The sequence below is a fragment of the Podarcis muralis genome, chromosome 7 (genome assembly GCF_964188315.1).
Source record: "Podarcis muralis chromosome 7, rPodMur119.hap1.1, whole genome shotgun sequence".
NCBI classification, from domain to species: Eukaryota; Metazoa; Chordata; class Lepidosauria; order Squamata; family Lacertidae; genus Podarcis; species Podarcis muralis.
Genome location: NC_135661.1, coordinates 21,239,675 through 21,266,116, shown reverse-complemented (window position 1 = coordinate 21,266,116; position 26,442 = coordinate 21,239,675). Strand labels below are relative to the sequence as shown.

Here is a 26,442-nt window from a genome sequence, read left to right as displayed (position 1 = left end):
TTTGACTGGCCTTTGGGACTCTCCCCAGCCCTGCCTTGCATCTTCCTCAAGTGTTTTTGCCTGGCTGGAATGTGTCCTGGAACTCTTCTTGATCACATACCCTCCAACATTTCTCCCATGAAAATAGGGATGTCCCATTCCATAATGATAATTTTACTATTTATACCCCACCCATATTACGGGGTTGCCCCACCCACTATGGGCAGCTCCCAACATATATAAAAACATAATAAAACATTAAACGTTTCAAAAAACCTTATACAGGATTGCCTTCAGACGGCTCGGGGTTTGGATAACTCCATACCCTCCAACATTTCTCCAATGAAAATAGGGGCGTTCTAAGGAAAAGCGGAAAATCCCAGGATCAAATCAGAAACTGGGATGGCTTCTCTAAATCATGGACATCCCTGGAAAATAGGGACCCTTGCAGGGCCTCTGATCATGCCTCCAGCTGGAACGGGCAGAGGACAGAGAGGGGTGTGTGAGTGTGTGTATAAGCTAGGCTACTGTACAATGTTAAGGGCTGTAGTGCAGGGAGAAGGGATGAGGGCTAGCAGGAGAGGGGTAGCATACCACAGCTTTCCCCTGGGCCCGAGGCTCCTCATTCCTGATCTAAATGATCCCTGGTATCTGAACGGCCATGAATAGTGCTGGTTAAAAATAGCCCAAATATTTTATTCCACTAGTTTAACTTAGGTACACTCAAAGTTTAGTGTGTAAGTGAGCCCAGAGGGACAAGATGGCTGCAGAGATTGAGGCCGTACTTTGTTTGCCTTGGTGAGCCCAAAATTGTATTTACCCCCCCCCCCCCCAAAAAAAAACCCTTCAGGAAGTAGGATCGTTTTAAAAACAAAAGCAAGGGGTGTGGACATAATGCGTGTGTTTATTTGTTCGCTGGGGTAAGGCGCTGAATGCCAGCGTTGCAATACATTGCGGTGTTCCCTAGGACAAGGAAATTCAGGTGTTTTATCCTGAATTGGAGATCAGGTGTGGCCAGCTCTAGTTGTAAATGGAAGGAACTGACTTTCACCTTCAGAGTCCTTTACTGAATATAGGAAGAGACCCAGTGGGTGAGGCCATAGGCCCATCTGCTCCATCATCCTGTTCTCACAGTAGCCAACCAGATGGCTGTGAGGAACCCACAAGTAGAAGATTTGGAACAAGGTGTCCATCAATATGCAGAGGCCACCCAACTCTATTTGTCTCTTCCTTCTGAATCAGGTGTGGCAGATGAGGTTCCAGAACTGTGTGTGTGGAGGTAGTGATGTGCTGGATGCGAATCCGGACAAGATAAAGTTATTGGAGATATCTGGTTTTCAAATCTAAGTTGGCTTATGCTTGAGAGGGTTGTGCTCCCCTTGAAAGAACAACTGCGTAGTTTTGGAGTGCTCATCAATTTAGCACATAAGTACATAAGCAGAGATTGCTGCATCAGGCCAGTGGCCCCTCTAGTCCAACATCCTGTTCTCACAGTGGCCAGTCGGATGCCTGTAATAAAACCTCAAGCAAGACCTGAACACAAGAGCTCTCTTCCCTCCTTCAGTTTCCAACAACTGGTATTCAGAAACAGACTTCTTCCAACTGTGGGTGCACAGCATAGCCATCATGGCTGGTAGCCTTATCCTCTGTGAATTTCCCTTTTTAAAAAAGCCGTCCAAGTTTGTGGCCATCGCAGCCTCCTGCAGAAGTGAGTTCTGCAGTTGACCTATGAGCCGTGTGAAGAAGCGCTTTCTTTTCTCTTTCCGGAATCTTCCAACGCTCTGTTTTCTTGGACGCCCATGAGCAAAGCAGGTGCCCACGAGTTTGAGTGTCAAACGTCCCCTTGGAGGGAGGCGACTGGAGGAAGCTTTGCTTGAAACTGGCACAGGAAATGCAGCACGGCGGGGGTGGAATCTATTCAGCGAGATCCCTTTGTGTGCCTCTCTGTGAGTCAGTCCTCCCGCTAGTCATGAGTGGCGCAAAACAAGCCGGAGCTTGGAAAGGAAGGTGAAGGAGAAAGCAGCGGCGGGGGTGGGGTGGGGAGGAAGGACTCCCCTGGAAGAGGAACGGGTGAGGCAGCTCTCTCGTTAATTCTCACCCCTCCTGGCACTCGGTGACAGTAAAAGGCAGGCTACATTCACAGAGTCACGCAATGGTCTGGAAGAGGAGCGAAGTGCGACCGGCGAACCTGCTGGTTACAGTTTCTTGCAGTTTCTCGCTATGGAGTTCCGTTTGCCACATTTCCGCATCAAGGCCCCCCATCCGCACAAGACCTTTAAAGCTCTACAATCCCGCTCTAAGCCGTCATGGCTTCCCCCAAAGAAATCTGGGAACTGTGGGCTGTGAGGGATGCCCAGTGTTGTGAGGAGACCCCCTTTCCCCTCACAGAGCTACAATTCCCGGAGTGGGAACTCTGGGAATTGTATCTCCAGGAGGAGAATATTGGGGGAGGGTTGTCTCCTCACAACTCTCAGTTCCTTCAGTGAACTACATCTCCCAGAATTCTTTGGGGGAAGCCATAACATTTTAGTGCTTTAAATAGGTGGTGTAGTAGGTAAAGGTAAAGGGACCGCTGACCATTAGGTCCAGTCGTGCCCAACTCTGGGGTTGCGGCGCTCATCTCACTTTATTGGCCGAGTGAGCTGGTATACAGCTTCCAGGTCATGTGGCCAGCATGACTAAGCTGCTTCTGGCGAATCAGAGCAGCGCATGGAAACGCCATTTACCTTCCCGCCAGAGTGGTAGCTATTTATCTACTTGTACTTTGACGTGCTTTCGAAGTGCTAGGTTGGCAGGAGCAGGGACCAAGCAACGGGAGCTCACCCCGTCGCGGGGATTCAAACCGCCAACCTTCTGATCGGCAAGTCCTAGGCTCTGTGGTTTAACCCACAGTGCCACCCACGTCCCACCGGTGTAGTGGTTAGTACATCAGATTAGGGCCTGGCCAAAAAGCTCCCTTGGTCCATGTACAGAATCGACACAGTTCAAACTCCACACCATACTTTTACAGCACTTTCGTTACCACTTCCTTTAAATGGTAATGGTGCTGAGGGTTGTTGGGAGACCCCTCAGAGAGCTACAATTCCTACTTCCCAAGGAAGAAGGATTGGCTGTTAAACTGTTCTGGGAATTGTAGCTCTGTGAGAGAAGTAGGAGTGACCCATCAGATTTCAGTACCCTTTGCAAACTGCAGCTCTCTCAGGATTCTTTGAGGGGAAACCGTGACTCTTTGAAGTGGTATCATAGTGCTTTAAATGTTTGGTATGAATGTGGCCTGATTTGTGAATTTTCTAAAGCCGTCATGAAAATTCAGCGTTTTCATGAGAATTTCCCCCAATATGCGCATTTCTGCATGCAATTTTGCCTAATATACATGTTTTTGTAAAGCATATTCTCACAATACAGTGGTACCTCAGGTTAAGAACTTAATTCTTTCTGGAGGTCCGTTCTTAACCTGAAACTGTTATTAACCTGAAGCACCACTTTAGCTAATGGGGCCTCCTGCTGCCGCCGCGCCGCCGGAGCACGATTTCTGTTCTCATCCTGAAGCAAAGTTCTTAACCCGAGGTACTATTTCTAGGTTAGCGGAATCTGTAACCTGAAGCGTATGTAACCTGAAGCGTATGTAACCCGAGGTACCACTGTATTTATATTTTCCATAATGGAATGCATTTTGTATGCTATTTTCACTACTGAGCATTTTTTGCACACATTAATTAACCGAAGAGCAGCACTTCAGAGTATGGAAAAGTGCAGAATGGCTGCATTTCAGAAACAGTGAATTAAGTAAATTCTGCCTTTAAAGGTGAACTGAACTGAACTTTTGCCCAGTCCCTGAGTTCTCCTGCTTGCAGGTTTCCTACAGGCACCTGGTTTTCTACTGTGAGAACAGACTACTAGACTAGATGGGCCTTTGCCTGATCCAGGAGGCTCGTCTTATGTTTCCTGGCTGAAGCCAAGCAAGTTTGGGCCCCAGAAGTCAGACTTCATTGGGAGGCAATCCAGGATTCATACTTCATCCAACTGGAGATCTTGGGAGGAGGAGAGAGTTATAATGTGTAATAAAATAAAATGCTCCTGTGATGGAGGCAGCAGTAAAGGAGAAGGTCAGGGTTTAGTTCTAAGCCCTGATTTACCACCCAGTGCCATCTTCTGTTCTTGATTTGATGCTTGCAGATTTTGTTTCAGGCTCCATGTCTAGTCCAGAATCTGGCAATAGTGCAATGATAGATGTAGGTCTGACTTTGATGAAGGTGGCTGACCTGGGTCTGGGCTGGGCCACAGAGGAACATAGGAGGTTTCCCTCCATCGGTCCAGAGTATTGTCTGCTCTGATGATCAGCAGTTCTCCAGGGTTTGGGGCAAGGTATCTTTCCTAGCTCTACCTGGAGATGCCATCGAGGATTGAAGCTGGGACCTTTGGCATGCAAAGCAGGTGTTTTGCCACAGAGCTAGGATTTCCTTTCCTTTCTCTCTGTGAAATCTTGTGGGGCTCAAAATAGGAAGGAAGAGCCAAGGAGGCTATTTTTCATGTCTCCACTAAGTCTCACCCTCCTTAAAATGTGTGCAGTGTAAGGATAGGTGAATCTGTCCATTTGGGTTTCAGCTTCTCATTCTTCCAGAGGTCAGTTCAATTCTTTCTGCATCAGTCTGTTAAATTTCCCCAAAAATGTTCATGAAAATTTCCCAGCATTTTACTGCAAATCAATCCTTTTTTTTGGGGGGGGGGTCAATTCCATCTCCCCTAATTTGTATATGTTATTTCCACTAATATATGCACATGCATTTCTGTACATATCGCTAAGCTGGAGTACTGCAGTGCAAATTTGGGAGAAGCGCAGATTTCAAAGGACAGCTGCGTTTGGTTTCTCAGGTTGTTTCGTAAAGTGCAAGCTAATTTGCAAATTAAGGGCAAGTTAATTGCTAAATGAATCCAATTTCTCACCCACTCGTAGCGGGCAGGTGTAGAGACACAGCTTGGCTCAAAGGTCAAACATCGTGCTTTGATGGCCGCCCTCTAAACCTGCTTTTAAGACCACATTTGGAATATGGTGTACAGTTCTGATCGCCTCACCTCAAAAAAACAAAACAAAAAAACCCCTGAATATTGGATGGCTCAGGATGGATAAAAGAAAGTACAGTGGTACCTCAGGTTAAGTACTTAATTTGTTCCAGAGGTCCGTTCTTAACCTGAAACTATTTTTAACCTGAAGCACCACTTTAGCTAATGGGGCCTCCTGCTGCCGCCGCGCCACCGGAGCACGATTTCTGTTCTCATCCTGAAGCAAAGTACTTAACCTGAAGCACAATTTCTGGGTTAGCGGAGTCTGTAACCTGAAGCGTATGTAACCTGAAGCGTATGTAACCCGAGGTACCACTGTATTTCTTCAAGCAGTGCATAGTTAAAGTAAGGAACTAAGGTGTGGCCCCCTGCTTGGAGGGTTTTAAAAGACGATTAGACACATTCATGGAGGAGAAGGCAATCAATGGCTGCAAGCCATGATGGTTATGCTCTTCCTCTATGGTACAAGCCAGTCAAACTTCTGAATACCATTTGCTGGAAACCACAGGAGGGGAGAGTGCTGTTGAGCTCGGGCCCTGCTTTCTGGTTCCCCTCAGACATCTGTGGGGTCACTATGAGAATAAGATGCTGGACTAAAGGTAAAGGTAAAGTACCCCTGTGGGATGCGGGTGGCGCTGTGGGTTAAAGCCTCAGCGCCTAGGACTTGCCGATCGAAAGGTCGGCGGTTCGAATCCCCGCGGCGGGGTGCGCTCCCGTCGCTCAGTCCCAGCGCCTGCCAACCTAGCAGTTCGAAAGCACCCTCGGGTGCAAGTAGATAAATAGGGACCGCTTACCAGCCCGTACGGGCAGGGGTACCTTTACCTTTTTTAAGTACCCCTGCCCGTAGGGGCCAGTCTTGACAGACTCTGGGGTTGTGCGCCCATCTCACTTAAGAGGCCGGGGGCCAGTGCTGTCCGGAGACACTTCCAGGTCACGTGGCCAGAGTGACAAGCTGCATCTGGCGAGCCAGCGCAGCACATGGAACGCCGTTTACCTTCCCGCCAGTAAGCGGTCCCTATTTATCTACTTGCACCCGGGGGTGCTTTTGAACTGCTAGGTTGGCAGGCACTGGGACCAAGCAACGGGAGCGCGCCCCGCCGCGGGGATTCGAACCGCCGACCTTTTTGATCGGCAAGCCCTAGGCGCTGAGGCTTTTACCCACAGCGCCACCCGCATCCCTCTAGATGCTGGACTAGATGGTCCTTAATAAATAGTACACTACCCACCCACCCCACTTCTTCCAGAGGGAAGGCAGCACAATCTGTGCATGCTCAGAGGTACTCTTTTCATTTGTACTTCACATCCTGCCGATGGGATGAGGGAATCAGATTACAAATGACAGCAGGTTCCTTGGGTGAACGTTAAAAAAATAAAATAAGAACACTGTTCCAAACCCTTCCCATCTCCTGGCTCCCGTTGCTTCTTTTTTCCATTGCTCCCCCCCCCCCATCCTGGCACCCCCAAATCTTTTGTAAGGTGGAGATGGAGAGCGGTGAGGGTTGATGGGGAGGAGATGATAGAACAAAGGAAGGAGGGGAGCGGGGTGGAAACCCAGCAATCCTAAGTGCCTTTATGAATGGTTTCTTTTTCATTGCTTCCGCATGGAGAGCCGACTGGAGCCTCGCCTCCCACGGCAAGGCCTCCGCCCTCGCAGGAGGTGTGGGTGGGAGGGAAAGCTGTCTCCCATCACCCATCTGGAACGTGAAAGCGGTTGCTGGGACCATAGGCGTGTACAGGAGATTAGCGGCGGAGGAGAACACCTGCTTCCACTTAAACGATCCTAGCTGGGAACAAAGGGCGAGAAAGCCTATCGCCCCCAAAGCTTGCCAGATTGGGTGGGAGCGGAGAAGAAGCTGGTTCTTGGCAAAGGCGCCTTTCATTTAGGGGGAGGGACACCGGGCAGAAGGTGCCAAGGTGTTGTTGGATCACGGAGGAGGGTGCCCCCCTCCCCACCTGGGGCAACCCTCCTTCGCCCCGCAACCTCCGCCTCTTGGGCTTGTTTGCCCTGACTGGAGTAAAGGGCAGCGAGGCAGCAGGAGTGGCTCCGTGTATAAATGCAAGGGTGGGGAGGATTAGATAGAGCCAGGTGGGTGTCTGTGCCAATAGGGAGTGTCTTCCAGAGGGCCTCTGAATCAGTTTTTCCCCTTTTTTTGCTGCTTGGGACATGGCCAACTGGAACAATGTAGGCCTGCTCAGTTTTTTGGTTGGTTTGCTTGCTTGCTTGGAGGGGAATCCAGCCTCCTAATGCGATGTTTCCAGGAATGTGAGGCTGCCACAGAAAGCAGGGCCACAATGCACCTGACCCCCACCCACCCACCCCCACCCCACATGTCTCCTCCTTCCTGTCTCTCTTCCAGCCACAGCGAGCTGGTAAAATGGTTGCACTCCCTGAAATCATTGTGCAGTGGTACCTCGGGTTCAGAACTTAATTCGTTCTGGAGGTCCATTCTTAACCTGAAACTGTTCTTAACCTGAAGCACCACTTTAGCTAATGGGGCCTCTTGCTCCGCTGCGCCGCCGCTGCACGATTTCTGTTCTCATCCTGTTCTTAACCCGAGGTAATATTTCTGGGTTAGTGGATTCTGTAACCTGAAGCCTATGTAACCTGAAGCGTATGTAACCCGAGGTATCACTGTACAGTCATACCTTGGGTTACAGATGCTTCGGGTTGTGCACCGTGCCGAACCTGGAAGTACCGGAATGGGTTACTTCCAGGTTTCGTCGCTCGCGCATGCGCAGAAGCAATAAATCGCACTTTGCGCATGCACAGAAGCGCCTAATTGTGACCCACGCATGCGCAGACGCGGCGCTGCGGGTTGCGAACGCTGTGGGTTGCAAATGTGCCTCCCGCATGGATCATGTTCGCAACCCGAGCATCCACTGTATATTTTTTCTTATTTAGAACAAAAAGAATGCACGCTTCTAGTTCTCATGGCTGTAAGGAGGCAGACTTCAATAGTCTCCTGTGTAAATGAGGGCAAATCCTCCAATCTGCTTTCTCCACCTTCCTGGGCCTTTGTTTCTGGCCATTCTAATTGCGCATAACAAAGAATGGACTAATGGCCCCATTGATTAATCTCATAGAATCTTAGAGTTGGAAGGGACTCCAAGGGTCATCTAGTCCAACCCCCGGCAGTGCAGGAATCTCAGCTAAAGCATCTATGACAGATGGCCATCCAACCTCTGCTTGAAAACCTCCAAGGGAGGAGAGTCCACCACCTCTCGTGAGAGTCTGTTCCACTGCCAAACAGCTCTTATTGTCAGAAAGTTTTTCCGAATGTTTAGTCGGAATCTCCTCTCTTGTAACTTGAAGCCACCTGTTCCATGTTGTGCATGACCAGAATGTCCAGGGATCCCTTTCACAAACTATGCCCACGAAGCCATGAGGTCTAGCAGCATACTTTTAAGAAGTATTATCTGATTCCCACTCACTCAGCTGCACCACAGGGATCTGAATAACTGTTAGATGCCAACTTTGACCAAGGTTTGGGAGTGCTTGGAGCCATGGGTGTTGATACATGATGTTGTTAGCTGCCTGATCCTTTACCGACACTGCAATGGCCAAGGCCCCTCCCTTCTCCTCCTTGACCATCCCCCTCCCGCCTCTCTTTCCCACTCGCTTCACATGCCAAGACACCATTCACTGCCTTTTTGGCTTCAGGTACTGTAAGGGCAGGTGGGGCCCTGAGCTGAACTTTGCTCCCGTGAAAAGCAAGCAGGAGCTCTGAAATGCCTTAATGCCCCTTTTAAGCCTGCAATGATTTTCACCTCCTTCCATCAGCTATCTCCTGGCCTCAGACATCTTTCTGCTAGAGAACTTCACCCAGGTAGCACAGCCAGAAAACAGCAACGCTTCCAATTTCTTCTCTGTTTGGAATTCTGAGTTAAACCAGTGGAACCCTCACTGAAATAAACAAAATGCAGATTCTGCTCAGGGTTTCAGCCAGCCAGTTAGCTGTGCCCTTTTCCAGGTACTCCATTTCATTTGAATCCCACCAGGTTTTCCATCCTCCCCACCCTGCCCCGCTTCCAAACAAAATTTCCAGCATTGTTGGGATAGTTGGGGTGGGAGTCACATCCCCTTTAGGATTGTTTCCTTACATTTTCTTTTCTGCTAATACCTCCCTCTTGTGCGTGGGTGGTGCCATCTTGACTACGAAAGGATCCACTCTCCAGGAATTTGCTCCCGCAAGGTGTACTGACTTGGATGCATTTAAAAGAGGATTGGACACATTCATGGGGGGAAAGGCTATCATTGGGTGCCAGCCATGATGGCTGTGCTCTGTCTCAACAGCTGGAGTCAGAATACATCTGAACACAAGTTGCTGGGAATTGCATCCTGAGAGTGCCCTGTTGCACTCAGGTCCTTCCCATGAAGTTCATCCAGGGAAAGTAACTAGCTTTGCCTCTGCTGCTGTTCACCCTACTTTGTATTTGTAGGGCTAGGTTGTATGAGTCTGGCAAGGTTGGACTGGATCTTGTCTTAAGGCAGAGCTTCCATGTCCATTTTCCAGGGAAAGTCTCAGATTTACAGAAGCCATCCCAGTTTCTTATTCGATCCCAGAATGTCCCGCTTTTCCTTAGGACGTCCTTATTTCCATCGGATAAATGTTGGAGGGTGCGGAGTTATGCAACCCCTAAGCCAATGCTGTAAGTAACTAAACAACCTTCAGGAGACATCTGAAGACAGCCCTATATAGGGAAGCTTTTTAATGTTCTTATATATGCTTGAAGTCACCCCAAGTGGCTGGAGCAACCCAGTTAGATGGGTGGGGTATAAATAAATAAAACAATATTATTATGGAATACCATGTCCCTATTTTCATCAGAGAAATGTTGGAGAGTATGTTAAAAGTTTTAGTTCTCCACTTCTAGCCTAGCTTAGGAAACAGGCAGTGATGGAGATGAGGTGAGAGATGGCCTGGCCTGGTGGCACCTTGAACTTCCTGATTTAAGTAATAAAACTGTATTATACTGAGAGTGTTTGTGAATGAACTGACTTATTGACATACAGATCAGAGCAGGGGTGGGGTGGGGTGGGGAACCTCCAGCCCAGAGAGAGGGGCTAATGCAAGCATCCAAGTCTCTCTATCTGGCACTGGAACTCTCCCCACACCACTTTCACTGTCCCGCTTTGTACTTTATCACTTGGCTATTTTGGCCTGGCTGGAATGTGTCCTCAAGTTTTGACAATGCTTCTTGCTTGCTTGGATGGAGAACAGAGAGCGGGTGTGCTGGAGTGTAGAAACTGGTCTAGTTTACAAAAAGGCAGCATTTACGGGAAAGGCTCTGCCCACTTTTGCCTCACAGGATGCAGCCCCTGGAAGTTTACCCAGAAGGGAATGTGGCCCTCCAGCTGAAAACAGGTTTTGCACTCCTGGGTTCAAGACTCATTGCAAGGTGCCTGCCATTTTGTTCTGTGGCATTGTCAGTATATAAAGGGGGGGGGGCTCGCAGCCATCTGTCACGTGGGCCTGAGCCCGAGGATGCCAATTTAGCCTGCTTCCCCTTGCCAACTCTCGGTATTGCCTAGTCACTTGCTTCTCCCTCTGGGCCCAATCCGCACCACCTCACGGGTGTGGAGGGGAGGTGACTGCTTGATCTTCAAGAGAGCAGTGCACTTCTTCACACACAGTGTAGTTAAACTATGGAACTCATTGCCACAGGAGTCAGTGGTGGCCACTGACTTGGATGACTTTGAAGGCAGATTGGACAAATGCATGGAGAATAAAGCTGTCTGTGGCTATTACCCATGATGGCTGTGCTCTGCTTCCATGGTCAGAGACAGTAATGCTTCTGAAAACCACTTCCTGGGAATCACAAATTGTGAGATAGTGCTGCTGCGTTCTGGGTCTGCTTGTAGGATTCCACAGAGGCATCTGGGTGGCGGATGCTGGACGTGAGATGAATCATGGGCCTGATCCAACAGGCTCTTCTCATGTATGTTCTTAGTGATAGAAAGAAGGAGCAGAAGCCCAGCAGGCTCCAGATTCAGAATTGAGTCCTCCTCAAGGCTGTGGGTGGGGACGCAGGTGGCGCTGTGGGCTAAAGCCTCAGCACCTAGGACTTGCCGATCGAAAGGTCGGCGGTTCGAATCCCTGCGGCGGGGTGCGCTCCTGTCGTTCGGTCCCAGCGCCTGCCAACCTAGCAGTTCGAAAGCACCCCCGGGTGCAAGTAGATAAATAGGGACCGCTTACTAGCGGGAAGGTAAACGGTGTTTCCGTGTGCGGCTCTGGCTCGCCAGAGCAGCGATGTCACGCTGGCCACGTGACCCGGAAGTGTCTGCGGACAGCACTGGCTCCCGGCCTATAGAGTGAGATGAGCGCACAACCCTAGAGTCTGGCAAGACTGGCCCGTACGGGCAGGGGTACCTTTACCTTTACCTTTACAAGGCTGTGGACCATAAAGAAGGCTGATCGCCGAAGAATTGATGCTTTTGAATTATGGTGCTGGAGGAGACTCTTGAGAGTCCCATGAACTGCAAGAAGATCAAACGCATCCATTCTGAAGGAAATCAGCCCTGAGTGCTCACTGGAAGGACAGATCGTGAAGCTGAGGCTCCAATACTTTGGCTACCTCATGATGAGAGAAGACTCCCTGGAAAAGACCCTGATGCTGGGAAAGATGGAGGGCACAAGGAGAAGGGGACGACAGAGGACGAGATGGTGGACAGTGTTCTCGAAGCTAACAACATGAGTCTGACCTACGAGAGGCAGTGGAAGACAGAAGTGCCTGGTGTGCTCTGGTCCACGGGGTCACGAAGAGTCAGACACAACTAAACGACTAAACAACAACAACAACAGGGCTGTGCACCTTCAACAGGTGACTAGGAATGCTGGTATGCCATTGATGAGTGAAAAGCCCATCAGGGCAAGCCCCTGCCCCGCTCCTTTGGGTGATGCCCAAGATCTGCCACTGCATGCACAAAGAGGTGTGGCTTTCAGCAACACAGCAGCCTTGTCAGGAGGTGAGATCTGCAGAGGTCACTGAGCCCCAAGGTTGTTCTCATCAGACAAAAGCAAAGGTGTTTACTGCTGTCATTACTACAAGGGACCGAAGGGAACTTCAAAGGGGCTCGTGCAAGAAGAAAGGGGGGGGGGGATCAGATCATCATGATAAACACAGTGACACATTTAATCCAACGTTAAAAATGCTGTATGTTGTTGTTGTGAAACATACTCTGGAACCTGTCAGCTGTTTGAAGTTCCTGTCTTCTTCTTTTTTGCTCCACAATATTTTATTTATTTTAATTTCTAGCTCATCCCCTCAAAGACACTGTTGGCTAGTAACCAGTTCATAGCTTAGTGGTGGCTTGAGGAACCAGGTGCCCTCTAGCTGTTGTAGGACTCCAACTCCCATCAGCCCTTGCCAGAGTGGCCAATTGCCAAGGATGTTGGGAGTTGTAGCCCTGTGATGTCTGGAGGGCCGACAGCTTTGCTATCCCTTGGAGTAGTGTCCCTATTCAGTAAAATGTTTTAAATTGGGGCAAAGCTAGAAGCAACACAGAAATTGGCTTTCTTCCCTCAACCTTCTTCAATTTTGTCCCGCCTTCAAGCGATCCCAAAGCGAAAACCCTGAAATGTCAAGGCCAGACCTTGAGACCCACCAACTTGATGCTGCCAGTGCCAGATTAAACCCTGCAGAAGCCCTAAGGCTGTTGAACTTGCAAATTATCTCAAAGCTTATTGCAAATTATCTCGAAGCTTCTTCTTGGCTTGATTGTAATTTTCTTTCAATATCAAATCAATATTATTTCGATTCATTGTCGAAGGGCCCCTAAAAGGCATGAGGCCCATAGGCCTCTTTGGTAATCCAGCACGGCTTGCCGCGTTCTTTCCCCAAGAATCTCCACAGCTCAACATTGTCCTCTGAGTTCTCCTGCAGAAGACAAATTGCTCCATTCAGCATGCAAAAGCTTTCAAACTCTCGGTGCCTGCGTTCAATTTGCTGGGCTGCGTCTTCTGGGGATTTTCCAGGTGCTTCTTCTAATTAGCATGATAATTGGTCATTTCATTAAACAACATCATCCATGAGAAGCAAGGGACCGAACTCCCTTAAAAACAAGGAGAAAGGAGAAAACCTGCAAGGTTGCATTTCACCCCTTTATTTTTTATTCGTTTGAGCAGAGTATATTGTAGTTACGGATGGGCAAATCTGTCAGTTTCAGTTCCTCCCCATTTTTCAAGTCTTAAGCTCCATTCTCCCCATTTCCGCACCAGTTTGTGATTTCTTCATTATTATAAAAAGTCTTCGTGAAAATTCGCCAACATTTTAGTGCAAATTCTCCTAACCTGCACATCTTTGTATGCAGTTTTGCTTCATACAGACATTTGTACAAAGCAAGTTACCCAAACATAACACACTTTGTATATCATGTACACAAATGTATGCATTTTATGCATACTTTATGCATCTTTGTACGCACTACTTTGTGAGAGAACTTGCACTGCAAAATTCGGATAAGTTTTGCTTCAGAAAGTTCAAATCATGTAGATTCGCCTTTAAACATGAATCTAATAGAGTTCACTTCCTGAATCGTAGCATTAAATGTACAGGAAAGCTGAAGCAACAGTTTGAAATCCACCATCCTATTCCCCACTAGGACTAGATCAATCTGTCAATTTCAATTTCTTTCAGTTTCTCATTCCCTGCCCCCAACCTGAAGTTCAGCTCACCCCATTTCAGTTTGTGATCATTATTTTTTTACAAGGTCCTCATGAAAATTTGTTGTTGTTTTTTAAAAGGCTATTTGCCCTATATACATATATTTTGCAAACTATTTTTCCTAACCCCATGTATTTTTGAAAGTTATCTTCACTAATATTTTGCCTTTGTGCGCACTTTTTGCTAATAAAATAAGGCCATAGCTTTCATTGATGACACACATCCCCCCCCCATAGATTAGAATTCACTCATACACAAAAAAAGATTGATTCTTAAAAGGTCTGAGGAGTCTGAGGCAGTTCACCTCTGTGTCTCTGCATGAGTCCCTGTTCTGAGCACAGCTCCTGATTTCAGTGTACTGAGACCAGAACTGCAACTCATGTAGGGACATACTGGGCACCCCCCTCTAAGGTTTGCTCTGCTTCTGTACTGGGAGTAACCGGATTCAGAGGTGGGGCAGACTAACTCACCCTGATGGAGACTAAATGGAAGGAAACACATTGAGGGCAGTAGATCAGACAGAGACAGAACAGGCACACTTTTCTGTAGATGAGCCATAGTTGAGTGGTAGAGCACTGCTACAGAACCCCGAGTGTGTCTCAGAAGATTTGGGCATGCTCAATTCATGTAGACTCCTCCCCCTCCAGTGTGCATAAGCATTGGGAAGGACCCTAGATCTGTGAACAGAGCACAGGCTTTGACCCTCCATGTGGATACTTTGCAATCACAACATTCATTAAGTTCTCACAGTGTAGCCACATGCCCCATTACATAGTTAGGGGCCAATGCAACACTATAATCAGGTATGATCTGTAGCACTCAAGGAAGTGTTTTGAGGGGCTCCTCCAGAGGCACTATGCCTCTGAATACCAGTTCCTGTGAATCACAGGTGGGCAGAGTGCTGTTGTCCTCAGATCTTTCTTTCGGACTTCATCAAGCTGCAAAAATAGGATGTTGGACTGGATGAGCCATTGGCATGATCCAGCAGGCATATCTTATTTCCTTAAGCCCTTTCTATTGTACAATTATGGGCCTGTATTGAATGCTAATCCTGCTCAGAGCAGGCCCGTTGTTGTTGTTGTTATATTCTGCCTTTTCCCCAGAATGCAATTCAAGGCGGCTTGCACAAAACGACACTGATAAAAATATTGGGGGGGAATATTTCAACAGTGGGGGCATATTTTCGTCTGAAAAAGGACTGCTGGCCACAACCATTGGCGCTGTCCACTATCACTTGGATGTACAGGAAAAGGGCAAAGTTATGATCCCACTCCCCTCTGCTCCAGCAGAAAAGATGCTTTGGTAGAATCTCGGGCTTTTTTTCAGCTGGAACTCGACGGATCTCAGTTCTGGCCCCTCTCATGTGGGCACTATTACTATTACAGTGGTACCACGGGTTACATACGCTTCAGGTTACATACACTTCAGGTTACAGACTCCGCTAACCCAGAAATAGTACCTTGGGTTAAGAACTTTGCTTCAGGATGAGAACAGAAATCGTGCTCCGGCGGCGCGACAGCAGCAGGAGGCCCCATTAGCTAAAATGGTGCTTCAGGTTAGGAACAGTTTCAGGTTAAGAACGGACCTCCAGAACGAATTAAGTACTTAACCCGAGGTACCACTGTATAAGAGAACAAGGGAGATGTTAATAGTGAGTTCTGGCACCTATTTTTCTAGAAAAATAGCATTGGTGCCTTGAGCCTTCATGTTTCTCTCGCAAGGCCTTCCTTGCTGTGCACGCTGCAGGAGAGAAGGGGTTAAAGAGCCCTTTGTTGCCAGGAGACAATATCCAGGTGACGGCATAGGACATGGGGTTCTGCCAGCACCTCCCTTGCTGTTCAGGTTGTAGAAGTTGGCCTTAAAGAACCCATTTACTATGGGCAAAAAGTGATTTTACGTTTTTTTTAAAATACAACAGAAATCAACAGCCCTTTGCCTATGTCTCAGAACATCCCAGGTTTCAAAATAGGCCAAAGGACTCTGTCTTGCTGTTCACACTGCAGGAGAAGAACTTAAGAAACCCATTGCTTGTGTCCCAGTTTGGGAGAAACTGGCTGAGAGAAACTCGATAATAGTGTTTATGACCATTGGGTTTAGGAGTTATGTTGATGGCTAGATGGGGGTTGGGGGGTTGGATTTGCATTGAGGGTTGGATTTGCCTACAGTGGGGGCTTGTGCCTATTGGAATTGGTAGGGCAGGAACTCCAGTGCAAGCAATGCCAGAGCAAATGATAGATAGAGGCAGAGATGATGACATGTGGAGTCAACTAATTGTAATCTTGCCCCCATGCTCCTCCTGGATGAGTTCTACAAGGGCAAAACTGAGACTAAGGAGAAGGAAGATTACAACCAAGACCTCCCCCTGTACTTGTTGTTAAATAGGAAGGCTGGGCTGGCTGAGGGCAGGCTAAGGTTGGTGGGGCAGTGCCCCATTGGCATGAAGACACACACCTCCAGTTGCCCAACCCTATTATATTGTAGAGAACCGCCTCTTCCTTGTGACACTTGGGAAATTCTCTCAGTGCCTACCCCCAGTTCCCAAATTTCTGTCGGTTCTTGTCAAGAGTACTAGATGGGAGGGGATCTTGGCTCATCCAACAAGGCATTCCTTCAGCTCTTAAGCAAGGGCATATATCCAGAATAACTTCACATATTTTGGACAGCCCATAGCTCAGTAGTAGAGCACATCACTTTGCGTATAGAAGGATCCAGATTCAATCCTCAGCATCTCCATTAGGGCTAGGAAGAGACCTCTGGCTGAAGCCCTAGTAAGCCTCCAGGACCAGCTCAAGAGATCTTGCTGCCTGAGGCAAAGGACAAAAATGGTGCCTCCCACCTCATTGGATATACAGAACCCAGATTGGACTGGTAGATTAATCCAACGTAAACGCTGGTGTTGTACAGACTCTCATTTTGTATATTTAGAACACAACGGTGGACCATAGGGATTCTAATGACTGTCAGTAGCGAACAGGAACCTTTTGCCACCCTTTGGGCCATACATCCATATTTTTCTGGACATTACTGAGAATTCAAAGGTGGACATCTGGGGGGATTTTCCGAAAGACAGCGCTTTGTCCTGGATCTTAGGCAAGTCAATCGAAAAATCGTGTTTTTGTAAAAAGAAAGCTCAACAACGTTGGGGTTTGTCTTGTAAAAGCTCGGCGACTTTTGGAGTGTCTTGGTTTTTACTTTTTGAAATATGGCAACCCTAGGGACGTTCTTTTCTGGGGGCCACATGCCAGGGGTGGGCAGAGCCCGAGGCAAAAGCGGGCAAAGGCACAAATGTAAATGTTTAGCTCCGTACAGCTGGCTCGTTTCTACACACACTCACACACTTCTCTCCATCCTGGCAACCATGAGGCATGATCAGAATTTAAGGACACATTCCAGCCAGGATCCGTGGGCCAAGTGGAGAGGCCGGGAGGGCCACGTCTGGCCTCTGGGCCTGAGGTTCCCCATTTCTGATGCAGATCATGGAAGGGTGGAGTTAATCAACCCACATCTGCTAGAAACCTGCAACCTTGGATGACTCTGACTGAACGCTACAGAAAGTGACTTCCTTATTTGAAACCTTCCCCTCCTTCCCTGGCTTATGGCAGTCGTGGCAGCTTGGAGGGGGAGACTAACTGAACTTCTTTTGCCAGAAGGTTATACACCCTGCTGGAGGCGGGGACCCCTTTCCAACCAGTTAGCCTACATTTCTTAAATAAAACAACAGATATGAAGGTTGAGAGAAAATGGGAGCAACGGGCCGTGCTAGGTTGGTAGGTAGGTAGATAGATACAGTATGCATATGTCACACATCAACTTAACTTCCTCTCCCCCCCCCCCCCAATATTTGAAAAGATCCTTTGGAGGTGGGGAGGCTCCGAAAGCCTATTGTGTGGGGTCCGTGGCTACATCACGCCTGACGGTTCCCCACCTGGCCTATCCCAAGATGGCAGGACACACCTGTTCATGGCTAGAGGCAAGGAGATTGGTCGGGAGCAAAGAATGCACCTGCTCAGGGAGGGGTCGAGGAAGTACATGTAAGCTGAGCCGTTAGACATTCTCCGTCTCTCCTGTATTCCAGCTTAAACAAGTAAGATGCTTGAGGCTTCCATGATGGCCGGGCAGCGTCGCGGCTCCCCCCTCCTTTTAAAAAACTTTTAATTTTATTTTAAGGATTTTCTTTTCTTTTTGGTAGCGTAGATATAGCAAAGCTGTTCCGATTCCTTGTGTGCTTTCTGCACACACACACCCCCAAATCCCAGCCGTGTCTACGTCCTGCGAAACTCCTTGCCGAGAAATCCCGAGAAATTGCTGAGACGTGGGAAGAGCCGACCCTCCAAAGTCACTCACAAGAGGCCTGCTGCGACTTGCTTTTTCAATGCATGTATTTATTGATTTACGATCCTTGGCGGTTTTGGGTTGGGAAAAGGTTACCTGGCACCTTGCGCCAAAGTCGTTGTAATGGCTTCGCGGTCCTCGTATGCTGTAGGTTGAAAGATTCCTGCCGTGGATGTGCACTAAACGGGAGTTTAATGGTGGTGACTGAGCCGCAGTTAAGTCGTCTTGCTTAGGTGTGCTCCCCCCCCCCCCTTCTATCTTTTGTCTCTTTTCTTTCTCCAGGTAGACTGAAGGAAGTTTTGTTTTTTTAAAAAAAGAAGTATCAGGTTTTGTCTGCTTTGAGATGGAAGGTGAGGGGGGTGGGGATGGCTGAAACCTCGCAAATCCAAACGTTCACCTTACAACTGGCCAAACCAGTTGGGGCAGGTAGCAGCAAAGTTGCAAGGCATTCAATAGGAGGCAGCCAATGGGGGGGAACCTTAGTCTCTCGTGCCCGGATCTTGACAAAGGAGGCAGATTTGGGATCGGTGGTGATGACTGAATCACGGCAGTTAGGCGAGGGGGGTGGAAAGCACTCAGTTGACCAAGAGATGAAGAGCGATCCAAGCAGCCCATGGTTTGTATCTCTCACTGAATCCTAAATGTCTTTTCCCTCCTTGTTGGTGAGCTGTGCCTTGCTTAATTCTTTCCCATCTTTATCCCTTCCCCACTGCTAAAAGAGAAATAAATGGTTGTGACCCTGTTTAACAAGGACAGGGGGCAGTTTAAGCGCAGGGGGGTAACAGATATTTAAAAGCACATACATTGGAAAGCAGTAATTTCTGTTCTCTTAATGCTAAAATGGGAAATAATGGTGTGATGTGTAAGTGGTAAAGGGGATGGGATTTGATTCTTGGATTACGGTTTTGGCAATTAACTAGAGGATGCAGAGATCTTGATTCTGTCCAGAGTGTTTGCAGTTTGGCTTAAAGGAGCCATTTTGAGTTGGTCTCCTCGTTCTTTCCTCTCCACTGCCTCCTATAACCGCTGCAGGTCTATCCGTGTGTTATAAGAGAGCCTCTTTGCTTCCTCATAATCTTTCTTCCAGTTCTCTCACCACAGCTCCGCTTCCATGCCTAACCTGTCTCTACTTGCTGCTTTGAGTTGGGCACTGAGAAAGAAAGAGACACTAGATTCTCTTTCGGAGGGGGAATAACTCCTCACATCTGACGCCTCCTGTGCCAGTCAGTGTGGAGGGATGTTGAGTGGATCAAAATGGTTTGCGCAGGAGGAAAATGATTGAAAGAATGGCTTTCAAAGAAAAGAAACCCTTGACTTTTTGTCAACTTTTCCTTTGGCCTGTTGGGCTGCTGATGCTTGGGTGTGTGTGTGTGTGTGTGTGTGTTTGTGCTGTTGACACAGTAAACCGGGTGAGAGTTTTAAGACGTGTATGTGTGTGTGTTTTGTAAGCACGCAGAAATGGTTCTCGTCATCCGTTGTTGGCTCCAAAAGCAGGAAAAGGCAGTTGGGCGTTGTGGACTTTAGGGGAGTTGACGCAGAGCGCTCTGTTCGGCTTTCACTTCTTGGAAAAGGTTCTGGAAGGTTCCTCTGTGTCCGCCTTCACCAACCCGGTGCCCTCCAGAAGTTTGGGAATCCAAAACATCTGGAGGGCACCGGGTTGGCAAAGGCTGCTTTGTGTGTTCTTCCAAAGTGGGGGGGGGGGGGTGGCCACATAAGACAAGAAATGGTTTTGATTTGTTTGGTTTTCTTTGCTTTTTTCCCTTTTTCCTTTTTCGAAAGGTCTCCTGAAACCAATCTTGATTTCAATACTATCCAATCTCATTACATTTCAACACAGAAGCCAGGAGAAAATGATTACAGAAAAAGAAGGGATCTGTCAGCAGGGCTAACTTCTTTTATATTTACCTCCATCAAAGCCCGTTAATTAGATTTCATCCCTCTCCACATAGCCCTTCTCCAATATAAACCTGCTTCTAAAGCTGCAGTTCTTCAGACAGTTACTAGGGAGTAAGTCTAGGGATTTACTAGGGATTTACTCCTGAGTAAGGAAGCTTAGACTTGTACTGCATGGCTAGTGCCGATATTTAATGGGGCCATTATCCTGTTGTGCTTGCATAAGCCTTAGAAAGTTTATAGGATTGCTCCAGGCTGATATCTCACTGAACTCAAGGTCAAAACTCCTACCTGGGTTTGAATGGGTAATAATAATACTTAGCAGGAATGTAGCATTCTTGAACGTTTCAGGCGTTCCACACATATATGATCTTGTTGCCTTCCTTACGGCCGTAGTATTATCATTTCCATATTGCAAAAGCGGGGTGCGGGGGCATGAGTCTGAGGATGCAATCTTATTCAGGGCACCTTTCAGATGAGAATGCAGGATAAGGCATTTGCTAAAATCAATTTGCAAAAACAAATTTGGTGGGTTTTTTCTTTTTTCCCCTTTTCTTTTTTTCCTTTTTCCTTTTTGTAAAGGCCCTCTAGTGAACTCGTGGCAAAGGTGAGATTACCGGATTTGTTGCGTTCAGGGGCTTTCCATATATTTCCCGCTCTTCCAGATATTTTTGAATTATCAGAAAGGCAACCAGCACAAGCTGTTTGTGCTGTATCAAAAGAGCTCTTGTCTGAAATATGGGGAACTTGTGACACATCGGTGCTCCCTCAAATAGGCTTATGGCACACTCCTGCCCAAGTCTTTTCAGAAACAACTCCCGCCGGTTTCAATGATTATTTCTCCCAGATAAGTGGATATAGGATTGCAGTCTTTAGAGAGCTATTAATTTGAAAACGAAATGTGGGTCTTAATGTGTACACTAAGGTATGATGGACAGTTTTTGAATGAACAACTCTGCAGTCCTCCAAACTGGTAGATAGTTCAGAAACGGCTGTTTTCCCCATGTCTGCGACTCTAAAATTCTGTAGTATCTCACATTCACATTTTAAACCCTATCAATAAGATCCTACACCTTAATAGTGCCTTCAACGTGAACGGTATTACCTTTGAAGAAGTACTCACTTAAATTATAGCATGGGCACCTGATCCCAACCATATTTACTTTGGAGTAAGTTCCACCCCCACCCCCCGCGCCAGTGGGAAATAGTATCTTTAGGACTTCCATCCTAGAGCAATGTTTCATGAAAATCCATGACACTCCCAAGAAAACCTTTTTTAGGTGAAAATCAGGTTAGAGTGCTAAATGTAGGTTGCTTAATTTTGTGGATTCAATTACTCAGTAGTACAGTAAGTTCCACTAAGTGTAATATGACCTGAACCCCAACAAAGAGCACATAGTATTTTTTCCCCCAAAACAGTTTGGAATTTTAACTGTGCAACCTTGGAAGTAAGTTCTGTTGACATCAGTAGGGCTTATTCTCAAGTAGGTGTGCTGAGGACTGCACCTTTAAAATCACTATTATTATTATTATTATTATTATTATTATTATTATTATTATTATTTTAAAAAGAAAAACAACAGCAGCAGCTGTTGAGCTCATCTAAATGTTGATGAATGACACAAATCTTTATGTATTGGTAGTCTATCAGCAGATATCCAAATATCAAAAGATTGCTTTCTACAATCCCCTCTAACTATAAATACAACTATTCCTTTAGAGCTGCACTCTTGTACTCACTAAGTTGTTGAACCCAGAGTTTCTTATTTTGAAAATAATCTATGTACATGTTTGTGCCACAAGTTTCCATTTTTATATACTGTTAACTTCCCCTTTCAACCATAGGTGAGCTGAAATTTCTCAGAAAATAATTTGCTGGTACATACTGTTTATTGTTATTATTTTTCACGCTTCTCCTGAGCGGTTGGAGAATTTCAGTCCTCCCCTGGAGAAAATTCAGTTAAATGCACCCCTGACCAGTTTCACCATCTGCATGGATCCAGTTTTAATATTCTTTGATATTATTTTCATATCATGGAAGGAAGTAATGGGCTTGAACCTTTTCCCCTTCCAATCCTCCTTTCTCTGCCCACAACTTCCCTCATCCACCAATATGAACTAACAGCAGAGTTTTCCTTCAGTTTTGTCTAGCATGAAGTGAGCTGAAATTTCTCACAAGAGAATTTTCTGAGGGGGGAAAAAACTTGTCTCACCTCCTCCCATCAAGAAACCTGTTGACATCCACAGCAAATAGCTTTGAGAATTTTGGAGTGCCCATTTTGTGCAACAAAAAATTCAATCTGTTGGACTAAAACTAGAAATAAAACTAAGTGTGTAAGTCAATGCCTGACTAGGTAGTATAACATAATCATTCCCCCTTGAGTTCTGACTGTAATCTGATTTAACAATGGATAGACTTTCATAGATATCGAGGTCCCCTATGGCATGCGTGCACACACACATATATAGGCTATTGTACTAGGGAATCCCACAATACTTACTGAAAATAATATTGATCCAGGCTTAAAACTGAGCAAGGTTTAAACTCCAAATAGAGCCTTGCTGGTGCCTGTTTCTGCTCATGCAGTGCAATCTTAGTCATGTTTACTTGAACGTAAGCGGCACTGTGTTTAACACAGCACTTTCCCAGATCAGTATGTATAGTAAGCCTGCAGCCTTAAGAGAAGTTTTGATGTGAACAGTTGAAACACCCTGCATTTATACAGCTTGCCCTGAGCAAGTGATGACAGAAAAATTGAAATTGGCAAAACAAATAATATAATAACAATAAATCTTTGCTGAAATTGGAAGACGTAAATAAAATAAAATAAGAACAAGGATGAGGTTGCTGGGCATCCCCCCTCTCCCACTTTAATAGAAGAATCTAAATGGTAAATTCAAATATGCTTAATTATCTCATGCTGCGTTCTGACAAAGTGTTTGCAAATTGCTTTTGGTAACAATATCGTTTCCCCAGAAGCTGGTAAATGTTTGTTTTGATGGTTCTCTGAGGAGCTCTTAGGATTTCTTCAGAGGCTGCATTGGGTACTTTCCCCCCACCCACCCCCTCTCTCTCTGCTGAATATTCACAAACGAATTTGGGGCTTCCGCACATCCCCTTTACCAAAATCTCCTGAAACGAAAGGTCAAGGGTGTGTGATCTCTGGCTGCCTGTCTCATCGGGAACCCTGTAACACATTTGATTTTCCTTTTTCTTTTAATGCAAATGGGGAAGCAATCACATGTCAATTTAAGAGCTTTCTTCTGTGTGGTGTGTTTTTGCAAGAGCGGCTAATTGGAGGTTTTGGAATGCGTTTATCAAGAGGTGAAAGACGCAAGGCATCCTTGTCTATTACAGGGGCCATCTGAATCCAGACCGCTTGCTAGCTAAACAGATTGTTACAGCACAGTGCTGTACACGTCCACCCGGAAGTATGTCCCAATGAATCTCAATGGGGCTTACTCCCTGGGTAAGTGAGTATAGGACTACAACTTTAAAGGAACTGAGAACTAATCCCATGGAACTCAGTGGAGCTTACTTCTGCGTAGACATGCATAGGCTTGCTCCCTTAAGACACGCAGAAAGAGACTTAATTCCAAAATTACCCTGAGATGCATGTTTTGATTAGAGTTCAGGGTTTACTTGGTTCCCCTTCTTCCTCTGCCTCCTAAAAATAATGATGGTGTTGGGAACAAATTAAAATAAATTCAAAGCAAGAATGCTATCACTGAAGTGTAGAGAAGCCACAGAAACATCCCTTTGCTCCTTCTTGAACTGGGAAAGGGCTGAACAGGCCAGCCTGTCCCTTTGGACTCCAGGTATGGCTTATCTGATGGGGATCTGAGATAAGGGCCCGGCTTTTCTTCTGTGTTTGTTCTTTGTTCCTTTCAGAGTCCCTGGCTATTGATTAAGGCTCAGGCGGGCAGGTTAACTAACAAGTTAGAAGTGCGGGGATCCCCCTCCCCTCCCGTTTTTCTTTCCTCTCAACTCACATTCCTCTCTGGACCTTGAGCAACCTGGTGCAGTATGAACCAAAGGCCTCACCTTTCCCATTTGGAGGAGAAATGATACCTGGCTGTTCGAAAAGCGCTGCTCAAAACTTGGCCTTTCTGTACTACAGAAAAGGAAAGGAGGAATAAAGACCAGCGGGGAGGGTGGCATGAGGGCAGATAAAAGAACGGGATCCCAGATAGAGAAAGTAGGAGCTTTTTATTTTCTTAAAGTTCTTTGTTTCCTCCCCCCTCTTTCCCCCACACCTTTCCTGCCACCCCTCTCCTTTTGGGCCCTGGTCATCATGGTGATGATTAACTAAATGAGGTCTGTAACCCAGGTAACGAATAGGTTGGTTTTATGTTTCATGGGTACCCAACAGCTGGAAATAGTGTGCTTGCTGAGGGCTTAAAAACGGAGAGCTTTTCTCGTTTTATGATTTATTTATTTTTTAAAAAATGATGGCCTTATTTGCTTTGATCTTGTGCCATGGTAAGGTTACAGCCCTTACCTTCTTGCTGTCCTCTTTTCTCCCTTCCCTCTCCTTCCGTGTCCTGAGTGGATAGACCAACCTTAAGCGTTCACACCTTACTGCAGGTGCCAGCAGGTGGAGGGGAGGAACTTCCCCCTCAAGGCCTATCCTTGCTTTGCCCACCTCTTAGTATTTTATGACAATGACCAGAGAGAGAGAGAGAGAGAGAGAGAGAACACCTCTTGAATTGAAACTGCTTCCACTATCATCCTATCCCCCTCCCTCACTTAGCACACGGTATCTATATGCCTCTTATTGCTTATGGCCATGTTGGCAGTTAAGGAAATGGCCGAGCATATGCTCAGTGCGTGTCGTTCATCTTGCTGATGGGAGCCTCCGATGGGCTCTATGCCGAGAGCCATAACGTGGAAAGGTTGGTTTATTTTTGTTTATTTTTTGCCCTTGTCGAAATGGAGGTCTTAGCACGGTCAGCGGGCGAGACCGACTGGGGATAGGAGAAGAATTATGTGTTAAGGACAGGCCATCTCAGTTCAGCTGGGAAAGGGGGAAAATAAAACTTTGCTGGATGTTTTGGAATGGAGTCAGATCTGCTTAAATGGGAAGAAGCTAAAGGAGCATGCTTTTGGGTGCGAGAGAGGAATTCAAATGGGGGAAATGAAAGGTAGTGGTTTGCTTTCCTCTTCCAGGCTGGTTGTTTAATGGACTCCATAATTCACAACTTAATGCCTTTGGGGGCATTCCATTCTGTTGAATCGAGGAAAGGGTTCTGCTGTATCCAACAACCTCAAATCCTGAAATGTCCTTTTTTGGGAGAGACAGTCCACCCTAAGTGGCAGGTTTGGGGGTGCCATTGCAAGGCAACATGCTGTCAATAACTTCATCTCTTATTAAAGAGGAGGGATAAGGAGGTGTCCCCACTACTTGTGCCTTAATCCTTGGAAAGTCTAAGCCAGATGAGACTTCTGTTGCTGAAATTCCTAATATTATGTGCCCTTTGCTGAGAGAGCAAGCCAATAAAATACTTAAGAAACAAGAGTTTCACCGGTGATGAAGACAAATCTAATTGCTTTAGCCCAAATAGAAGAGAGGGAGGAGAAATCACATTGGTACAGCCCATTTAAGCCAGTAATTATGAAAATAAGCTAGCAGTTTAAGATAATAATTGCTCCTAAGCTTGCATTAATTACCGTGTAGAGGCCACGTATGTGATGAGAATGGAGAATGCTACCTCCTCAAGGGTGTGTGAAAATAAAAGATATTAAAGGCAGTGGCGTAAATCCATTGTAAATCCTTTCAACTTCAGTGGAGGCTTCCAAAATCTAAGACTTGACCTCTGGGTCTTTCAGATTCCTGCATGCGTGACTTAAAAAATAGCTTGGCAAAGGAAATGGCAGACAAAGATTTCTCCCTTTGCGTCCTTTCTGTTCTCCAATCCCCTCGGTTTCCTACCACAAGGCCCCTTTCCATTGAGTTCTTAATCTTTTAGGAAAATCTAAGGCAGACAAATATATTATTGTATATGTTTTGGCAATAGGTGAGGTGGGACAAGAGTACAGAGGCTTCCTTGACTCTTTATTTTTGCTCTGTGTATTGCTGTTTGTGCTTGAGCAAGACGATGGAAGGATTAGCTAGCTGTCGAGTGGATTATACAGCCGTAACAGGGAGCGATGGCAAGATCTTCAGGCTAGCTTGTGAAAAACACTGCACTCTCTCTCTCTCTGTGTCATTTTTAAATCAGATTTTGGCAACCCAAAATCCCACTTCTGCTGAAGTCTCCCAAGTGCCAACCAGGTAGGGAAATCAGGGCCAGTCTTTTGCATGCTGATCCGTGTCCAGTGTACAAGACAATGACTCAGCACAGCATACATGCAAGGCTTGTGTTCACTGGATCTAATGGGGCAGAAGGTAGGGAAACCAACAGTAGGTGGAGCCAGAGCCAATGACAGGCAGAGCCACACCCCATTGGTTGGAAATAAGACAGCAGGCTTCCACTGATTCCCCTTTGAAGCCATCTAAGGAGGGTATGATG

The 26,442-nt window shown here is 46.6% G+C and overlaps 1 protein-coding gene across 6 annotated transcripts in view; it reads left to right on the top strand.

The window, feature by feature from the left end:
- Window positions 1-26,442, top strand: part of TTLL10 (tubulin tyrosine ligase like 10) — a 212,774-nt gene that overhangs the window by 99,065 nt on the left and 87,267 nt on the right. Inside the window, exon 1 of one of the 6 annotated variants that reach the window (XM_028740805.2) lies at window positions 17,763-18,652. The exons of 4 other annotated variants lie outside the window; for them this stretch is intronic. In XM_028740805.2, the coding sequence (XP_028596638.2) occupies window positions 18,650-18,652 (3 nt within the window). In that variant the 5' untranslated portion in view covers window positions 17,763-18,649. Of the gene's footprint in view, window positions 1-17,762; window positions 24,826-26,442 lie in introns of those variants that run through there. One more of the 6 variants, XM_028740806.2, reaches the window with a different exon arrangement.